This window comes from Convolutriloba macropyga, chromosome 12 (genome assembly GCF_964194025.1).
Source record: "Convolutriloba macropyga chromosome 12, txConMacr16.3, whole genome shotgun sequence".
Taxonomy (NCBI): domain Eukaryota; kingdom Metazoa; phylum Xenacoelomorpha; order Acoela; family Convolutidae; genus Convolutriloba; species Convolutriloba macropyga.
In genome coordinates this window covers 31,312,583-31,331,655 of record NC_134479.1, presented here as the reverse complement: position 1 = coordinate 31,331,655, position 19,073 = coordinate 31,312,583, and the positions used below count along the sequence as shown (strand labels likewise).

The window sequence follows — 19,073 nt, the reverse complement described above, 5'->3', positions numbered from 1 at the left end:
TGGATGATATTAACACATGCTTTAAACGATTCCGTTGTCCCAGTTGCGATACGTTCATTCAGAAAGCGGGAAATTTCAACCGCCATGTTAAAAGGTGTAAAGATAGAGTACAGCATATTTACCCAAATAGTGTGTATACATTGCGCGAGACCTTATTTGATAAGCTTGACGGATTTGGAATTTCCTACAACGATGATCAAAAATTGTTCAAGAACTTGGCTATTTTTGTCTTTGAATCGATATGTGTACCCTCCGACCAATTAAAAGATACAAACACAACCACTTGGATCGGAAAGCATGAACCAATCTCTGTCTCTATTTCCTGCAATTTAATTGATGAACCTGTCTTCCTATGCGATAAAGATCCGAAAGCTCTCATTATATCTTTTGTTGAAGCTATTGAAGACTTAGCAAACAAAAGTAAAACTGAAATGTGGACAAAGTTTTCCTCTATTGAAGCAGTAATCAGAGCACAAGTTAACGCAATTGGCGAAAATTTAATTAAAAGAAAGGATCAAAACGCTTCAACATTTGAGTGTGAAGATGAACGTACCGAAGAAGATGATGAAGCTGATATGTCTACGCAATTTCTCCAAATGCAGAAAAACCAGCTTTTGGACTTACAGCAGCACTTTGAGCGTTATGTGAACACATTACCTGTGTTCGGATTCAATAGTGGAAAATATGATTTAAATCTCATTAAGTCATATCTCCTACCCTATCTTATTCATCAGCGCGACATTCAACCTACTGTTATTAAAAAAGCAAATCACTTTGTTTCTCTTAAGTTTGGTGATGTACAATTTCTCGATATCCTCAACTTTCTCGTTGGAGCTACATCACTTGATTCTTTCCTTAAAGCATGCAAGAGAATTGAGACCAAAGGATTCTTCCCCTATGAGTGGTTTGACTCTCCCGAAAAGCTCGATGCAACTTTTCTCCCTCCTTACGACTGTTTCTTTAGCAAACTGAGAAACTATAATCCACTGGAGAAGGAATTTACTGGTTTCACTAAATTGCTTAACAGTGGATTTATTCAACAAGAGTCATTAAAAAAGTTGAGGTTGAAAAATGTTCCTCCATCTGGAATTGACAATTACAATTACCTGAAAGTGGTCTGGGAGCAAGAAAAAATGGCTACAATCAGAGATTTTGTCAAGTGGTACAACAACAAGGATGTTGTTCCAACACTGGAGGCAATGCAAAAAAAGATGGAGTTTATCACAACAAGGGTATCGATATGTTAAAACTCGGATGTACACCGAACTTGGCTAATATCTGTCTTCACAAGTCAACAAACCACAAGTTTTTTCCATTTGTTGAAGCTGACAAAGATTTTCATGACAAAATACGTGAGGATATGACTGGTGGTCCATCTATTGTTTTTACTAGAAAAGCAGTAGTTGATCAGATCTTCATACGAATCTCTTAAAACCTTTGCAAGTCTATCGTAGGTATTGACGCTAGCCAGATCTATCCCTTTTCAATGTGTCAAGAAATGCCCACTGGACTTTACACTTGATGGGAATTTGATACAGATTCTCAAAAATTCAGGGCTCGAACAAACAGATCTCGAACATTTGAGAACATGGTTATGTCATATCTTCAATCACAACGTTCCGAATGTAAAATTGAGAGCTACTACACAACCGGAAAACAGAAGAAGATTGATTGTTATAGCGTAGACGGATTTTGCACACATTGTAATACGGTGTTTGAAGCCATGGGTTGTTACTTTCATTTCTGTCCTTGTCAGGAAGCTAACGCAAGTCTCTCGGAAGAGGAAACACAGAGAGGGATTAGAAAAAGAGAACATGATAAATTGAGAAGAGATTACTTAAAAAGTAAAGGATATAAGATTGTTGAAATCTGGGAGTGTAAATGGTGGGAAAGTGTTAAAGAAGATGAAAATGTCAGAAATCACGTGAGAAAGAACTTTCCTTTCAAATTACCTTTGAAGCAAGAGTCTTTACTAGCTAAAATAAAAGATGGGGAGATGTTTGGATACGTACAATGTGATTTGGAAGTTCCCACAAGTTTGAAGTACAAGTTTTCGAATTTCCCGCCTATTTTTCAAAATTTCAACGTTAGTTGAGCTGATATTGGGGATTATATGAGAGATTACGCTGTCGAAAACAACTTACTGAAGCAACCTCAGCGAATGATAATTTCAAGTTTCAATCTGGAAAACGGAACAATTATTACTCCCCTACTAAATTTCTACATCAGCCTCGGTCTGAAATGTACAATAATTTATAGATTTGTACAGTACACGCCGCGCAAATGTTTCAACACCTTTGTACAGTCAGTGGTAGACGCTAGAAGAGGTGGAGATGAAAATCCTGATTCCAGCGTTGTTGCTGAGACTATAAATATTGGGTAATAGCTCTTACGGTTATCAGATTATGGTTAGAAGCAAACATACAGAAACCAAATATTTGAAGGATGAGAAGACGCACAAAGCAATCAATGGGAAATTGTTTAAGCGGTTGAACAATGTCTCGAAAGAGCTTTACGAAGTTGAGCTAGCAAAATCAAAAATTGAACACCGCGAACCTATAATAGTTGGATTCTTCATACTTCAGTACGCTAAATTACGTATGTTGGAGCTCTACTATAACTTCTTAGACAGATTTTGCGACGTGGATAAATTCGAGGAGTTAGAGATGGATACAGATTCCCTCTATTTAGCCTTAGCTCATGAGAATTTGTATGATTGTATTCGACCTGCTAAAAAACAAGAATGGGAAGCATTGAGAAAGCAGGACTGTAACGACTCTTTCCAAACAGATGCTATTCAAAATGTCTTCCCTAGAACATGTTGTTCTAAGCATAAGAAGCATGATAAACGTGAACCAGGATTTTTCAAGGAAGAATTCAGATGTACGGAAATGATTTGTCTTTGTAGCAAAACTTATTGTTGCTACGATGCACAGTCTGACAAATACAAGTTCAGCAGTAAAGGTCTCAATAAAAGAACACTAGAAGAGAACGGAGATGGACCGATGGAGAAATATCGACGTGTGATGGATGAAATTATCAATCTTACTTCAACAAATAGAGGGTTCAGAACAATAAACCATTGTGTTGCTACGTATGAGCAGACAAAGAAGGGACTGTCCTATTTCTACCCTAAGCGCATTGTTCAGTCTGACGGTATTCATACAGCACCAGTCAACATATAACTTAAATCCTTTTACTATAGCACAATTCTTTAGTATTCTCTATTACATTTATACTGTGTCTGTAATTTTATACAATTTTAATTCATTTTTTTCTATCATTAAATTTTTTCCAATTAATGAGCGCGCAAAAGAGATTTGTTACACAATTGATTCAAACAATTAGGGGAACAATCTTTGCAATTGACGTAAAATTTGTAAACAAAAATTCAACATGTCACATAATTACCCCTCAGATAACTAGGGTAATTGAAAACCCCCACCAATTAATTTCACAATTTAATAACATTAAATTTGTAAACAAAATTCAACCTGTCACATAATTACCCCTCACATAATTACAGCAATTAATTACCCACGCCAATTCTATTGTTCTCAAGTAAACACTTAATAACTACACAAACATTGATATTTTCCCCTCAAAATTTCAGCCTATCAGGAGCGTCTCCGAACCTGATTGGCCGAATTTCAGCCAATCAGGAGCGTCTCCGAACCTACCCCCCACATTTGCACCGACTATACTACTAGAAAATGTACATGCACAAATACATACACAAAACCTATACCCTATCTTGATACATGGCGGCACCTAATCAATACATGTCCGCGGCTATAACTAATCTCAATACATGTCGGCGGCTATTACTAATCTTAATACATGGCGGCTATACCCAATCTTAATACATGGAGACTAATCTTAATACATGCAACCTATACCTAATCTTAATACATTAAGACCGCTATACCTAATATTAATACATGCTAATTCATTCCCTATCTTAATACGTTAGGGAAGACCCAAATCCCGAAAAATACGCTATACCCTATCTTAATACATGGGGGACCTCACCCCCCGGGGGTGTAGCTCACTATATTACTACTCCTTATTATGTGTTTAGTCTAAGACTAATAGTAAAACCATCTTATTAGCAAGATCATCTTATAAAAGGTATACCAGATTGCATGTTGCTGAATATTTGAGTGATTACAAAAGATACGTTTTTATCTAATGTGTATTACTTTGAAAGTTCAGTCTTTAACAGTTGCCCGGTGGTTTTAAGTTTTTTAAAAATTGTTTATCAGTTTATCGTTGAACTTTTTCAATTTTTTTTGCAAAGGTGTCGACAAATTTTTGGCAGATAAAAAAATCATTGATTGTTATTATGAGATAGAAAAAAGGCAGGTTTACTTAATTTGAAATACGAATTTTATCTAATTTTTTTCTTTTTGGAATTTTTTCCAATTTATGGTTTTGCATCTTCAAATGTATCTGTGATCAGAGTATGGTGCGCTTATGATCAGAGGACACGTACGGTGATCAGGCTGTGATCAGCTTGTTCCAGACCAAAATATCCCCTGGTCAGATCGACAAAAATGATCTCTGATTTGATCAAAATTCAGACCATTATCTAGACTGAACTTCGCTCCAGCATGAGGCCAGGCTCTGTAAATTTTTTCTGGGAATGACTCATTGCGCTCTGGAGTTGATCAGAGTTGATCTGTTTCCGAGATCTCAATCTAGGATAGCATTAATCATGCAAGATCATACTCTGTTTTTGAACATTAGGGAACCAGCCTGATGAATATTTCCTTGTGATGATAATTCCTGATGAAGTGTCTCATTGTGACCTTAGCCTTCTGCTTTGACTTGTCAGCCAGAAACTTCTCAACTGAGACATTCTTCTTCCCCAAATCTCCACTCTCCATCATCTTGTCATCCCAGGTTGTCATGGCAACGCTTTTGTTCATCACGTCCTAAATTTGCACAAAGCGTTTACAAAAAAAAGTTGGTGAAAAATACCGGTATTGTTGTATCGTTGAAAAATCAAAGGGAAAAGTTTCCTTAAGGGGCGTTTTTCTGGACCCCCCCCCCCCCCCCCCAGCTTAGTGGGTACATAACTTTGACGCACCCTGGCGCACATGCTATTTTTTACATTGCAAGGGGTTTCAAACAACAAAATTTTTAAATTGGGTAAATAAAAACACTGAAGTGAGGGGGGGGGGGGGGTGAAGAACAGAATAGAAAGTCCATTTTCCAGGTGAACAGAATTTGGGTCTATTCTGAATAGCGCCGTTTATGGCACGCAGTTACAAATTATGGATCTTTCCCGTTTTTGTCCCCCTCCCTCCTCCAGATTAGTGGATGCATATTATTTTCAACTCCTAGACGCATTTTTGCAAAATGGTTTACTATGTAATGACACGTGCTGGGTGGGTGGGTGGGTGGGGGGGGGGTCTCAAACTATATACTAACTACTAATTATGAGAAATATGAAATGAATGATAGCGAGGTGTAGAATAGATTAGTTACTTGAAATAGACATGGAATCTGTGCTTTGATGCAAGTCTCGTGGAATTCTTCAGCCGACAGACTTTTTTCAAACTCTTTTGCTTTTCCTTCTGATTTCTTCTGGTAGCCAAAGGGTCTGAAAGCAGAAACTTTATAATAATTTTATTCCGAAGATGCACCCTTATTTGACCCTTTCGTTGTTATCGTTATGTTAAGATCTCCGCGACTTTTTTCTAAAATTTACATTTTCTTCTAAAATTTGCGTAATCTACAATCAGGTTCGTTTAGCAAATATTGCAGAACTCTTGACAATGCTATATAATATTAGAGTGCAACTTTAATACAAACTTTTCCTGTGTTTTCAAATCATTGGTACCCACCGTTCATAAATTGTTTCAACTTCTCAAGTCTGCTTTACGCTATAACCGAGGATTTCTCACTATTAATAACTACCGTGAAAAGGCCTCGGTTGTGAGTTCTATCACGTCTTTTTCAAAAACTTAAAAGGAAAGGATTAATTTTTTTGTTCAACTCAAATTGCATTTATTTCTTTGATCGAACAACCCAATCTCTGTTTTACTTGAAGTGAAATCTGGTCATATTCTTTACATAGTAATCCAAATGATCTATTTATAAACTCTTATTTACTAACAAAAAAATCGATGTTATCAAAATTTAATTGACGGCAGGTGTCTTTTTGTTTATTTCTAACATTTATAATACTTGACATTTTTGATGTTTTTTTTTGCTCAAATGGTTAAATTTTAAAGTAATTTTGTGGTCATTGTTTAGGTATCATTACATAAAAGAATCTAATTGATAGTGAACGTGTTTAAATAAAGAAAAAAAGTTCCTCTGTGCCATTGAAACATTCAAAAGGCATTTACGAAAAAGTTAATTAGGTTCAGTTCTTCTGATCAAAAATTTTGAAATCAGTCATTTCATTTGGTTTTCAGTTAATTTTAGATACCAAAAATACACAAATAAATTTTCCAGAATTCAAAAACTTGCAAGATTTTGGCCGGATTCTTGCAAGAGTTTGAATCCGGGCTGAAAATTTTTCAGTGAATTCGGTTTTGTAATTTGTTCAATATTAAAATAATTTGGTTCAAAGATGTTTTCTAAAACATTTGAACCCTGTTTTTTTTGCTTCGATTGATATCTTGTAAGGTTCTTGCAAGAATCTTGCAAGTTTTGAATCACCTTGCAAGATTTTCGTAAGTTTTAAATTCACTCATCACTAGGGTTGTTGACATCCCCATGCACGAAAAATATTGAAGTGCTGATCACATCAAACAAAATGGCCAAAGCAAAATATTCTTACAGATGTTCTATTCTTCTTACCACTATATCACTTAATTTTATTGTTATTATTCTTTTATTAGAAGTTATTATTGAGAGAAATAAACTATTTCCTGAAAAGAGAAAAAGAGTTAAGTTTTCATATTCAGAGCGTTGAAATGGACCGATCAGTCACGCAAAATGTTTTTGAAAAATTCTTTATGATTGACATTACGAAGAATTTTATAGAAAAATCTCAGAGTTGAATTTGGATGATATTTTTAGACCAATGCCACAATATTTCAATTTTGTTTGGCAATAAATTTGAAAAAATGATGTCGGTGCTGTTATAAAGCTGGAGAGTTAGATGGTTTCTATTCTGCTTTGTTAAATTTAATATGATTGGAACGCATGATGGAAAAAATGGAAGCATAATTTTTTTCGAAATAATATCGTTTGAGGTTGTCTGATTCGAAACTTTATGTCAGGATTTCATTGTTGTCTACAACAACTGAATCTGATTTTGTATTTCTCCTTCTTTTCACAAATGAACTGTTTTTACTAAAGAGAATTTCTATTAAGCAGGGTAAATTTTGTTTCAGATCTTTTCATTCGTTTGAGAATGATCACCATATTAGCTTATTCGAAGTTGTTAAAATGTTAATTAGAAGATATAACCAAAAAACAAGGAGATGTGATTTTACAACTTGTTAAAACTTCCGTTTATAACCTCGAAGCCATTCCACGGGTAAGTCTTCTGAGCTTAGAGAAACATATATCAAACTTATTTTTTTGACATATATCACAAAATTATGCATAGTATAATCTTTTTTGAAAGACGGCAACAACATCAACGGCAAAAACGAACATACGACAGAAAGCAAAATTTGATCTCAATGTGGAGAGTCATACACAAGTCAATCAGTTTTAGAGGCACTTCTTTTCAGAACTCAACAAGGAGTGGAGGCTTGTGTTGACATTTTATTCACTGTCATGACAATGTTTACTCAAATATCATAACTGCCAGCACAAGACTTTTTTTTCTTATGATATGATTTACGTTGAAAGAAGTGTTTGAAAAAACATTAATAATTATTGATTTTTTTTTCTGCTGTAAAAAACATTCTGATCGATTTCGACCGTCCGACGTTTTTAATTTCCATCAAAAAAAGATGTGTGGTTAACAGTCTATAGGTCGAGACGATCGGTATATAATAATGTTAATCCTCCCATTCGTTATTGAGAAACTCTTTTCACTAAAAGGAGACGTCTACAAACCATTTTTTCTACATGCGAACGTCTATAAACCAGCATAGAGCATATATAATTTAACAAGGAGGCTCGTTAATGTGCGTTTGCGCATGATGTTCCGACCCTATCTCATCTACATTTTTAACATAATTCTCAAGCAAATGAAGAGATAATCATAAATAGATGTTTGAGTTTTAAGAAATCGTTACACATTCAAACAACATATTGAATTACTTGATGTCATGCTTGATTAGATTACTCACGAGATCTACCATTAATTAGACTACAAGAAAAAAAAACAAACAACAAAAAAAGCAAAAGTAAAACACTTTTTAGGTTAAGAACTAAAAATATAAATTTAAAAACACCTAGTAAACAACGTAAAATTCCAAAAAGGCAAAGCCATAATTACACAAAGTTACTTTTCTTTAATTACAAAGCAGACGTGAATTTTTGTTAATGAGACTAGCTAACAAGTCGACAAAAGAAGAAACAATTAGGCGGAACTACAAAATAGATAAAAGTTTTTTAAACAAATAACTTCAAACGTCTTAAAAGCCAGTAGTTTTTAACAAAAAAATTCTGGACAAACTTACGAAAACGTCATTGGGAAACCAATAGAAACTGTCTTTAGCTAGACTAAGCCATAGAAAGACTAAGCAATAGAATCTGACTGAAGTTGCAGAATAAATATAAAATAAAAGAAGCAATTTGCCAAAACTCAAATTAATTAGGTAATTAAAATCATTAGCTTTCATGTATATATTATGTTTTTCTTTCTTTTGTCATTCCTACAAATTATGTTAAAATAAACTGAAAATTTAAACTTATGTTTTTCTGGGCCTCACTTGAAAATCATTCGGATTTGTTATTACGCGAGCTGGCTAAAAGAATGAAAACAAAAAGAAACACAAATATTGACCACTCACATTATAATTATGAGAACGCATATTCTCCAACAAAAAACAATAGTTATGGCCTAAAATCAATGAGCACGTTGAAATTTGAATTACAAGGAAAGGCATGGGATCTCTCAAAGATGAGAATAAGTTACAAGTTGACAAAAAGAACAAAATTTGCCAGAAGTTTTAAGACCTTTAGCTATAAACAGACTGCAAGTTGATTCAATCATCAATTAGACGCGTATGAAAATTCTCAGCAATCTGAAAAAGTTTTAGGACTACATAAAAAATAAAAAACGGCAAACAAACACAGCAAAACAAAAAAAATAGAGAAAATTGCCGGAGCCAATAAAGAAAGAACTATTCCGTAAAAACATTATTTTCAATTAATTTTTTAACATAAATAGGATTGTTTTTATTGTAACAAAATGACTTAAAATTACAACAAATATGAAATCCGTAGTATCAAAGCCAATAAATTCAACAGTTTTCAACGGAATTCATTAAATACGCTAAAATGAAACTGTCATTATTAATAACTAAGAAAACTCAGAGTCGAAGCCCTAAATAATTTCAGCGATTCCTTGATAATTTTCAGCGAAAACAAAGTATTTTGGTGAGAATATTTTGATATGAGAAGTGATTATCTCTAAGTGACTTAAAAAATTAAAAAATATTAAACGGTTCTTAAAAAACAGCTCTCAAATAGAATTAAATTTTTTTAATAGTAAAATTCCCTATGAGACCATAACTAGCCTTTTTTGCCTTTCGTCTATTAGGAACACAAAATTGTTTGATTTTGTAGCGTATAGTATAATGTTGAATTAATATTTTAATAGAGAAAATATCCTAATTCCCCTAAAAAAATTCCCCTAAAAATGAACAAAATCATGTCAAATATCACGTGTTTACACAAAACTTCTCTAAAACTTCTCAAAACTTCTCAAGCTCAATAACTCCTAAAAAAACAAAATTCAAAAAAAAACTTTTTGATTTCGAATTCTACGCTGGACGAGCCTTTTAATGATACCTTTCATATTTCTCTACGATCATTATATCGATCGGCCAAAATTGATTGATCAAAAAACACATTTGAGGATATTGTCCTCCCACAAGTGGGGTCAGAACAATTAGAGTAATTCAAGTATTTTTGGTTTCAAAACCAAGACGCTGCGTTGAGGAGTCGGGAAGTAATTAGGAAGTTCAGATTTGTAGATTAACCCCACTTCTGTTCTCTTTATGAAAGTTAAAAGAGTCAGACGCTCAAAATCGGTCAGAATCTTTATCATAGCAGGAATTTATTTATTTTACTTATTATGCTTCATTTCTTAGATTTTTACGGCCCTGTAATACGACCCTAGTAAGTTTACTACATCTTCTTAATCTGACCAATAATGGAGAAGCATCTTAACGCCAGCTAACCTCAAATGACCGTCAGGTATCCGTCCATTTTCATGTTTCATGATAATCGGGGGCCATCTGTGTTTCATACTTTGATCTTTCGGGAACTTAACATCCCCCAAAACAGAGTTCAACTGAAGCAAAACTGCTAAAAGTTTGAACAAACTGAAAGCTAAGGACATTTTTTGGGTAGCAGTGGTCGGTAAAACAATTGAATAAAGAATTCAAAATTTTTTTCAGTTATTCAATATACAGATATATAATTGTATATTTAATTGACAAGGTTCTGATTGATGATAATAGATTTTGCCGCAACGCGTATCGATGAAGAATTGCTTTAACGATACGTTTCAAGCTGATCAATTCCTGTGATATCAGGACCGTAAATGAACAATCAACTTTCAATTCATATACAAATTTTGGCTCGCATTTGCTGTTAAATGACCATCTTTATATCTTAACTGTCACTTTTAATACAAATAATCTAAGAGCGAAACATTAAATATTTTTAAAAAATAATAACTTGTTTATAACTGCTGGTGATGACGTGGCAAAAAGAAAAAAGATTGAGCGAAATATCAGAAACAAACGATATTTGTCACAGGCTGAAATAAAATGCCACAAGATTGAAATTGATCTTGAGATAGGAGTGAAGCTTTGGAAAAAAAACAGTCCGCACAAGAAGTAAACAGGGATAATTTAAGCCTCTTCCAGTGCTGGCAAATAAAACAGACAAACTTGAATTATTTTTCGTTGTTTTTTAATAATGTTACAAAAGTAAATGATGACAAAATCTTAATTTTCAAGTATACAGTTTTAACTCCTACTTGTGGAAGCAACACACAAAATGTGGTTATCGATTTCAGATCTTTTTAAAAGCGAAAGCTATTTATAAATCACTTCTAATGACGTTTATTGAAAAGCGTTACAAGACTTCCGTGATAAAGCAATAATATGCTGGATAAAAGAATCATTTTCATATAGTTATCATCATCGCTATTGTCGTTATATTTCAAGTGATGCAGTTTGCATGTGAATGAATGTTTATTTCTGTATGTGCCACATGGCAAATTCAACACTTGTGCACAAAAAATCTCGCCGATACGCTTAATTTTCTCTATTTGGAAATATTTTGGAAGACTTTAAGCTAATTTTCCTGTGATTTAGTTAAAATAAATGGATTTTAGTGATTTTCGTGACTAGCAAAAATTAATTTTGTAGGAAAAAGTAGCATAATTACCAAAAAAGGCATAAATTCATTGGTAAACGACACGCACCATTCAAAATCATGACCACCAATTTAAAAAAAAACGTCCTAAAATATTCCGAAAGTATCGAAAATTGTTCAGAAAACGCATTCATAAATTATTCGCATATTGTTAAAATAATCGGATTATTTCTCTCAAAAAATGGCAAAGTTATGCAAAATCTGCTGTTCATTTTCCAAAAACTGAAAAAAAACTTTAAAAAATTCAGCCAATTATTCGAAAAATTTTTCTCCAATTCGTTAAGAAATACAAATGTGTCGACTGCAAACTTACGTGTATTTTGAATAACTTTACGGAATTTGTTCACAAAAGACGTATACATCCATAATGTCAAATGGACTGCTCGGATATCATGTCAACAAGGGACTTTGCCATAGCTGGCACTTCTCAGCATCCGGAGCGTGAAGCCAGAAGATACTCGTCTTGAATGATACTGAAGACGCTATGATCTTTTTTCGGGAGTGTCAGAACTCTGTACATGTTACACTTTTGACTGGTATTCTTTAATTTTGAGCGAAATATGAGAAATGCTTAGCTTTTCTTCTCTATTTTGCTCTTCAAACTTCTGTCCTATGAATGATTAGCAAGTAGTAACAACAAACTAATGTGGGGATGGGGGACTAGCTCCCGTACCCAAACTCCAGAGAGAATCAGCACTGAATCAGAAGTTTCTTAGAAATATTGGTTTTCAGTACTGAGTCAGAGATGATTCAAATTAATTTCTAAGTTTCTCTGATTCAGAGAAAAATTCAGTATTAAATTTCTCTGAAAATATATGCATCAGAGCAAAATCAGAATGACAATTTCTGAATCAACTCTGGTTCAGAATGAAATCAGAAGTTTTTCACGTAACAAAGCAAGCAAAAATTGCAAAAATCCGGGTTCAATAAGGTCTTTGCAACAACAGCAGTGAAAAAATAGGCAACTTGAGTAATTTTGCACTTTTTAGAAAACAAAAAGAGCTATGATTCTGATCTTTTTCAAAACATCTGCGCAGGTGTGTGCTCCTGTTTTGATGGTTCAAGTGTAGTCTAGGTACACGGCGAATCTACAAAAGAATTGGTCAGAATGTGTTTCTTTGAAAAAAGTTGTCACTGTGTAAAGAATTGGCGACTTTCTCTATAATTAGATTTATAATAAGGTCGTTGTCATATCATGAAAGTTTGCATTTATCTAGAATTTAGGTAAAAAACCAACTGTAGGGGCTACGTAAACTGTGAATCTGCAAAAGATTTGGTCGGAATGTGTTTCCTTGATAAAGGTTGTAATTAAAATCTCTGAATTTACAATTTTCGCTTTAATCAGTTATATGATATTGTAGTAAAATATTGTGTTTTCCCCTGATTTTTGGTTTAGGATTGACTGTACGGACTATGTGAACAATGAATCTTCATAAGATTTGGTCAGATCACGTTTTTTTAAAAGTTGTCATTATTTAAAGAAGTTGCAATTTTCTCTTTAAAAATTTTTATATTAGATCGTGGTGATACAGTATAAAATTGAGTTTTCCCTGAGTTTTGGCTTCCGACTTACTGCACGGACCATGCGAAATGTTAACCAGCAAAAAATTGGTCATTATACTTTCTTTGAAAAAATTACCCTTAATTAAAGACGTTGAAATTTTCTCTAAAATCCATTTTAGAATAGGTCGCAGTGATATAGTTAACGATAACTTTCTCTAGGTTTTTGGTTTGGTAGAAACTTGTGAGGCCGTACAAACTGTGAATCTATAAAATATTCGGTCAGAATACGCTTATACGAGAAAAAGTTGTCATCATTTAAAGAGGTTGCAATTTTCTTAGAAATCTGTTTTAAAATAAGTCGTAGTGGTATAGTAATTTATAACTGTTTCTAGAAATTTTTGCTTGACAAAACTGGAGAGTCTGCATGAAGTGTGAATCATTGAACGATTCGGTCAGAATACGTTTTTGAGAAAAAGTTGCCATTATTTTGTGAAATTGCAATCTTCTCTAAATTCTGTTTTATAATAGGTCGTAGTAGTATAATGAAATATTTTTTTTCTAAGTTTTTCGTTTTGATAAAACTTGTAATGGCTATATGAAAAATAATTCTGTAGAAGGTTTGATCAGAATTGCTTTCTTTGAAAATGTTATTATAACAAAGCTGCATTTTTCTCTATTATGTGTTTCATAATAGATCGCAGTGGTATAGTGAATCTCTTTTTTTTCTAAAATTTTGTATTGAAACCAATCAATGGGGTTATTTCAATTCCAAATTTTCAAAGAATTTGGTCAGAACTTGTTTTCTTCAAATATTGTCAATTTATAATTAAAATGCAGTTTTCGCTATAACCTGTTTTAAAATTAAGAATTAGTGTAATGTAAAATGTTGCATTTTGTGGCATTTTTCGTTTAGGGCCAACTTCAAGGACTATGTTAACTGTGAAACTGCAAAGTGCTCGTTTGAAAACGTGGTCAGAACGTGTTTGTTTGAAAAATAGTTCTCATTATATAAAGAAGTTGCAATTTTTCTCTATAATCGCTTTTAAAACAAATCATAAGGGTATTGGAAAACATTGCAATTTACCTGGATTTTTTTTATCAAGGATTCATTGTACGGACCATGTGAATTGTGAATATGCAAACAATTCAATGATTTGGTTAGAATACGTTTATTCGAAAAAAGTTGTCATTACATGATGAAGTTGCAATTTTCCCTAAACGAAAAAAAAAACCAAAAAAGTATTCAGTTGCAGAATAAAACTATCAACTCTGCTAACGTAACTGCTTTTTTGTATAACAAAATGCTTCAAAATGCTTTAAACTCTGTATTTTTTGTTTGAAAATTACCCGGGGTTTTTTGCGAAGCGAAAATTATTGGGCAATAGATTACAAGAATTTACCTAATTTAAATCAAATTTATTTTAAGAGTTCTAAAAAAATGAGCTTGTTGTTCGCCAGAAAAACTATAAAAAAAAACAGTTTGTGATTACTGATAGACTTCGAAAAGTGAAAATTAGATCCGAAGAGGATAGTACTTTTTTCAATGAGACTTGCTGATCAGAATAAAATCCCATGTTCGATTAAATGTTTGAAAATGTTGAGCATAGTTCTCAATTTATTTCAGTTACTACTTCATCTTTTGCATCGAAATTAATAAAAAGCAGTTCAATCTACTGGTTTCAAGCTTTTTTGTTGAAATTTACTAGCGTTGAATCTGAAAGTAAGATGTTGAAAAGCTGTTCAAATGATAATGAGAAAATGGTAATTTTTGTTTGAGTACATTTTTGCTCAATAACTTCTTTCTGTAGCAAACCGTATTTTCCAGACTACATACGTGTTTTTTAGGTTAGGTAACTCAATCAATCTTTACAACTTATTCAACAATTTTCCCCACACTACCTCATCAATTTCTGTATATGTCGTTCTTTTTTGTTAAACATCAGTTATTACCTGATAGCCTTCTTACAAGGTGTAACATATTTTCCACTTCCTTGATAAAGGTTGGGAGCAGCCCATATATCTAAGATTGATGCAATTATTGCCCAGCAACTTTTGAAAACGTTCTGATTTCTTTTTGATCAATTGTGTGCAAACTTTGTTAACGCTTGGAACCAAATTTTAAAAGTTATTTTCACAGTCCAGCTTGTATCTGCATTAGTAATATATCAAAATTGATGGATAGAGAATGATATTGTCGGAGCGAAAATTAAAACCACGAAGTTTCGATTGTTCTTGAGATCAGACGAACTAAAGAAAAAATAAAAAAAACTTTTTCATTGGAACGGTACGAATAGAATGGTACTGAAGATCTTTTTCTCCAATAAAGTCATTATTGAAGCAGTGAGGGGCGGTTGTAAAAGAACACTGGGAATCAGCTTCTGAAGCAGGAATTCGCTTATTTAGTAATTACTTTATCTTAGCTTCAAAATGATGAGATTTGGTACTGGATATAACAAAAATGAGGTACATATTTGATGTAAGTGCTGTTTTGTGAAGAGAGGTTTCAATTGCTCAAAAGCAAAATTTTGCTCAGAGTAATAATAGGTCTCGGAAAATGAAAACCATTGATCTTCAAGTTTTGTTACTTGGATGTAATTATTTTAAAGGCTCATGAATTACTTTGAAAACGGATGTCAGTCACTATTATCTACGGCTAGCTGATGCTGCACCACTATATTGCACTGGACACATAAAGATTGGCGAACTGCACAATAGTTTCATTGTCATAAATATTTAAACCGTTGGGTTGTTTATTGTTGCAGCTTCCCTCCACGGCCCAGTGGTTGAACGTTTCAAGCCATCTAAAGATTATTGTAGCTATATCGTCTGTAACTTTCAGCCTCCGCCCAAAAATTTAAGAATTTTAGAGTTCATTTTGTGTGTTGTGAAACAGTTTTTCCCAATCCGTTCCCTGTGAAACGAAACTTGATACAGCTTGACAAGAAACATACTAAATCTTGGTAAATCTTGCCAAGATCTTACTGTGTTACTTTCCATGAAAACATCAAGATTTGTACGAACTTGCAAGTTCTTAGCATGGCTGTCAAGAAACAAGATCTTGTCAAGATTTCCAAGACAGATTAACCATGACATGGCTGGATATATCAAGTATTAAAAACTCAATAGCACCCAAAAACATGATATAGCAGGAGATCATAAAATTAAGCAAGATTTATCAAGAATTAACAAGAATTATCAAGAGTATCGGAAACTACTTCTCCCGTTAGTTCAAGAACCAACAAATGAGCCGTTTCTTTCCACAATAAAAAAATTTTTAAGTAGATACCATCACGGTACGTACACAGTACATAACTTTTAAAGGACCACCAACGTGAAGGAAGGCCCCCTACAATTGTGATGCATACTTCCATCGATAGGTTTCAAAAATTTTGTTTGAATTTTTTTGCTCAGACTGGCTTCAGTGTTCAGCATACATTTTATTTTATTTTATTTTCAGACCTCTCACCTGATCAGTGAGAGACCTAACAACCTTCTTATTTCTGTACATTTGTCATGGTATCACTGAAAATCTGAACTCCTTTAGGTGAATTTTTGCCTGAATGATTCAATTTACCCCAAAAGACCAATTTCTGGTTCGAAAAAAATTTGCTGTGCAAAATTCATTCTATTGCTCTGCTAAAAAATGTCTCCACTCAATCATTCGATAGTTTTGTATTTTTTCTTCTGCTTATAGTTTGTGTTTTGGCTTGTGTATTTCAGATTGCTTTGATTTGTAATTCTTGGCATAGAACTTATAATCTTTAGTTGTGGAGTTTTTTTGGACAAAGACTGATAGTCTTTCAATTAATCTAACAATTTTCCTCTGACTACTAGAAAATTTTACAATTAGACTTTGTAAGACTATGCAAGATTTGCGCCTATGACTATGTTTTTTCTGTCTGATCATAATCGCGTTTTTATGAGTCAGATTCGCATTACATCGAACTCTCGCATTGTCGAGTCATAGTTGCATATCGTTACAACGTCGAGACCTCAACGCTTTGCATAGTGCTAATTCTCACTACTTCCAGTCATAGCTAATTTTTTGTCTTCGGGATTCCCGGCTCCACCACCTCACTTCGGGTTGCTTAAAAATATAAATTTCTATGTGTTAAGAATAATAAGGATCGTAACAAGTTACGCCAGGAAAATTTCATGACATGTCTTGATAAGATCTTGTCGAGATTTTATTAAGGTGTTCCAAGAGTAATTTTTCTCTCAAGATCTTGGCAAGATGTTTCAAGTTTTGCAACAGTTATCAAGATCTTGCATGTCATAGCAAGGTATATCAACTTTTGTTTCACTGGGTTTCATGGTTGTTTGGACAATCATTGGTTGTACCAATGAGTTCTTTAGAAATTTGGAACTTAAATTTTAGTCGAATTGAATGAGTTGTGGGATATTTGGGCAGCAATGACGCATCAAAAGGTCTTTTAGTTTATTAAACTAGCTGATTTCAGCTTCAAAAAGATTAATGATATAATTTGTTCAATTTGCGTTGATTAGGCGGGTTCCAAGAGTCGTTTTCAGAGCTTCATCTAACTTCTATGCAGTTTGTTTCATCAGAATTATTCAAGCTTTCGAATATTACATAATTTACTATTGATACAAAAAGAATCTCTTGGAACATATTTTTTTTGGCTTTTTTCAAGTGTTACGTCGATTGTTTTCCAATACACTCATTCAACACATGAGATTCCATGGAAGTCGGAATAATGATCCCGACCAGTGACAATGCCAACCAAAATTGAACCCTAAAAATGAAATCGTGTATTCTGACAAATTACGGCAAAGTTCTTTGTGATTTGCAAAAGACATCATTGCGTAATTTCAAAATCGTCAAGGAAGTGATTCATCAGCCAAAACGTATATTTAAAACTCATTCCCGGACCTGAGTCTCAAAGCATTTCAGCGCTGAACCAGCACATTTCAAGTATAAAAACTTAATTCGGTTCTGAAACATTGCATCTCCAGATTATTCTAAGTTTCTTTATGTACAGTTCCTCTTCATTATGATTATATTGAGAACAAGGAATTTGCCCAGGCCTAACTTACCCTGTACAGTCTGAAAACAACTCATACCACAAAATTAAGTCTGAGCAGAGTAATGTCATACTTTTGTAGTTTATAACTGGTAATTACTATAGCATTATACACACTATTTATATATAAGCTAGTTGGTTGGTAACTACCAGAAACCCCATTTAGCTTAGTGGTTAGGAAGTTCGAATTGCAGATATATCAAACCTTGCTCGTGAGAGTTAAGCTGTGCATATTAATTTTCATGCAATGAACTTTATCCAAAAATCAAGACTGGCCAGTGTAAGTTGGGACATGAAGAGAGTACTGGCCATCCTAAAAAAACAGAATATCTCTATACTGATTCAGCGCTGATTTTCTAATCTCCGGATTGCAACTTTGAATACTGAAGCGTACAAACTCAGTGATAAAGTGCTGCGAGGTTTAAGTAAATACCACCACTGCTTCCAAATGTTCATTTTTCGATTATTCTAACTTTCAACTGATTCAGTCAGAATTCAGAAAAACTCGGAGCTGTTTTTCTGACTATCGTTTTTGCGGAAATGCAGTGTTTTTGCAGTGTTTACAACTTCATAATTACATCCTCTGATTTCTTTTGGTTCAGGGAGCACAATGATATCTGAAACAAAATAAACTCAGGTGTCCAATCAAACTCTTAAACAGAACATCTATCAACTTTTAAACAGGACCGTTTTTTGCCAAATGAGACAAGAACAGTATGAATGTTCTTTTTTTCTTAGAAGCAATCTAATTCAGCACCCAATTCTAACAAATAGCTGAAATAGCAGTTACCGTGTCACATATTTTTTAGCTACCATGATCTGACGATAGCTAGGACTTTAAACAACCTCTTATTGATCTTCATCAGTTTTTACTCCCAAAAAACTGGGTTTTTAATAACTGAAAATAACTTACTATGTTTTTCCTGCATATTTGAACGTGTGCGTTTGTGTGGTAAAATTGAATAAGGATGTAAAGTTGACATTATGAGTCTT

The 19,073-nt window shown here is 33.5% G+C and overlaps 1 protein-coding gene across 1 annotated transcript in view; it reads right to left on the bottom strand.

Annotated features, from left to right (window-relative positions):
• LOC142351215 (uncharacterized) overlaps positions 1-11,156 on the bottom strand; it is a 43,709-nt gene extending 32,553 nt beyond the window's left edge. Inside the window, exons 1-3 of the mRNA XM_075403343.1 lie at positions 10,329-11,156; positions 5,494-5,608; positions 4,759-4,937 (exon numbers count right to left, since the gene is read on the bottom strand). Of these exons, the coding sequence (XP_075259458.1) occupies positions 4,759-4,937; positions 5,494-5,608; positions 10,329-10,489 (455 nt within the window). The 5' untranslated portion in view covers positions 10,490-11,156. The remainder of the gene's footprint in view (positions 1-4,758; positions 4,938-5,493; positions 5,609-10,328) is intronic.
• Positions 11,157-19,073: the final 7,917 nt, after the last annotated feature.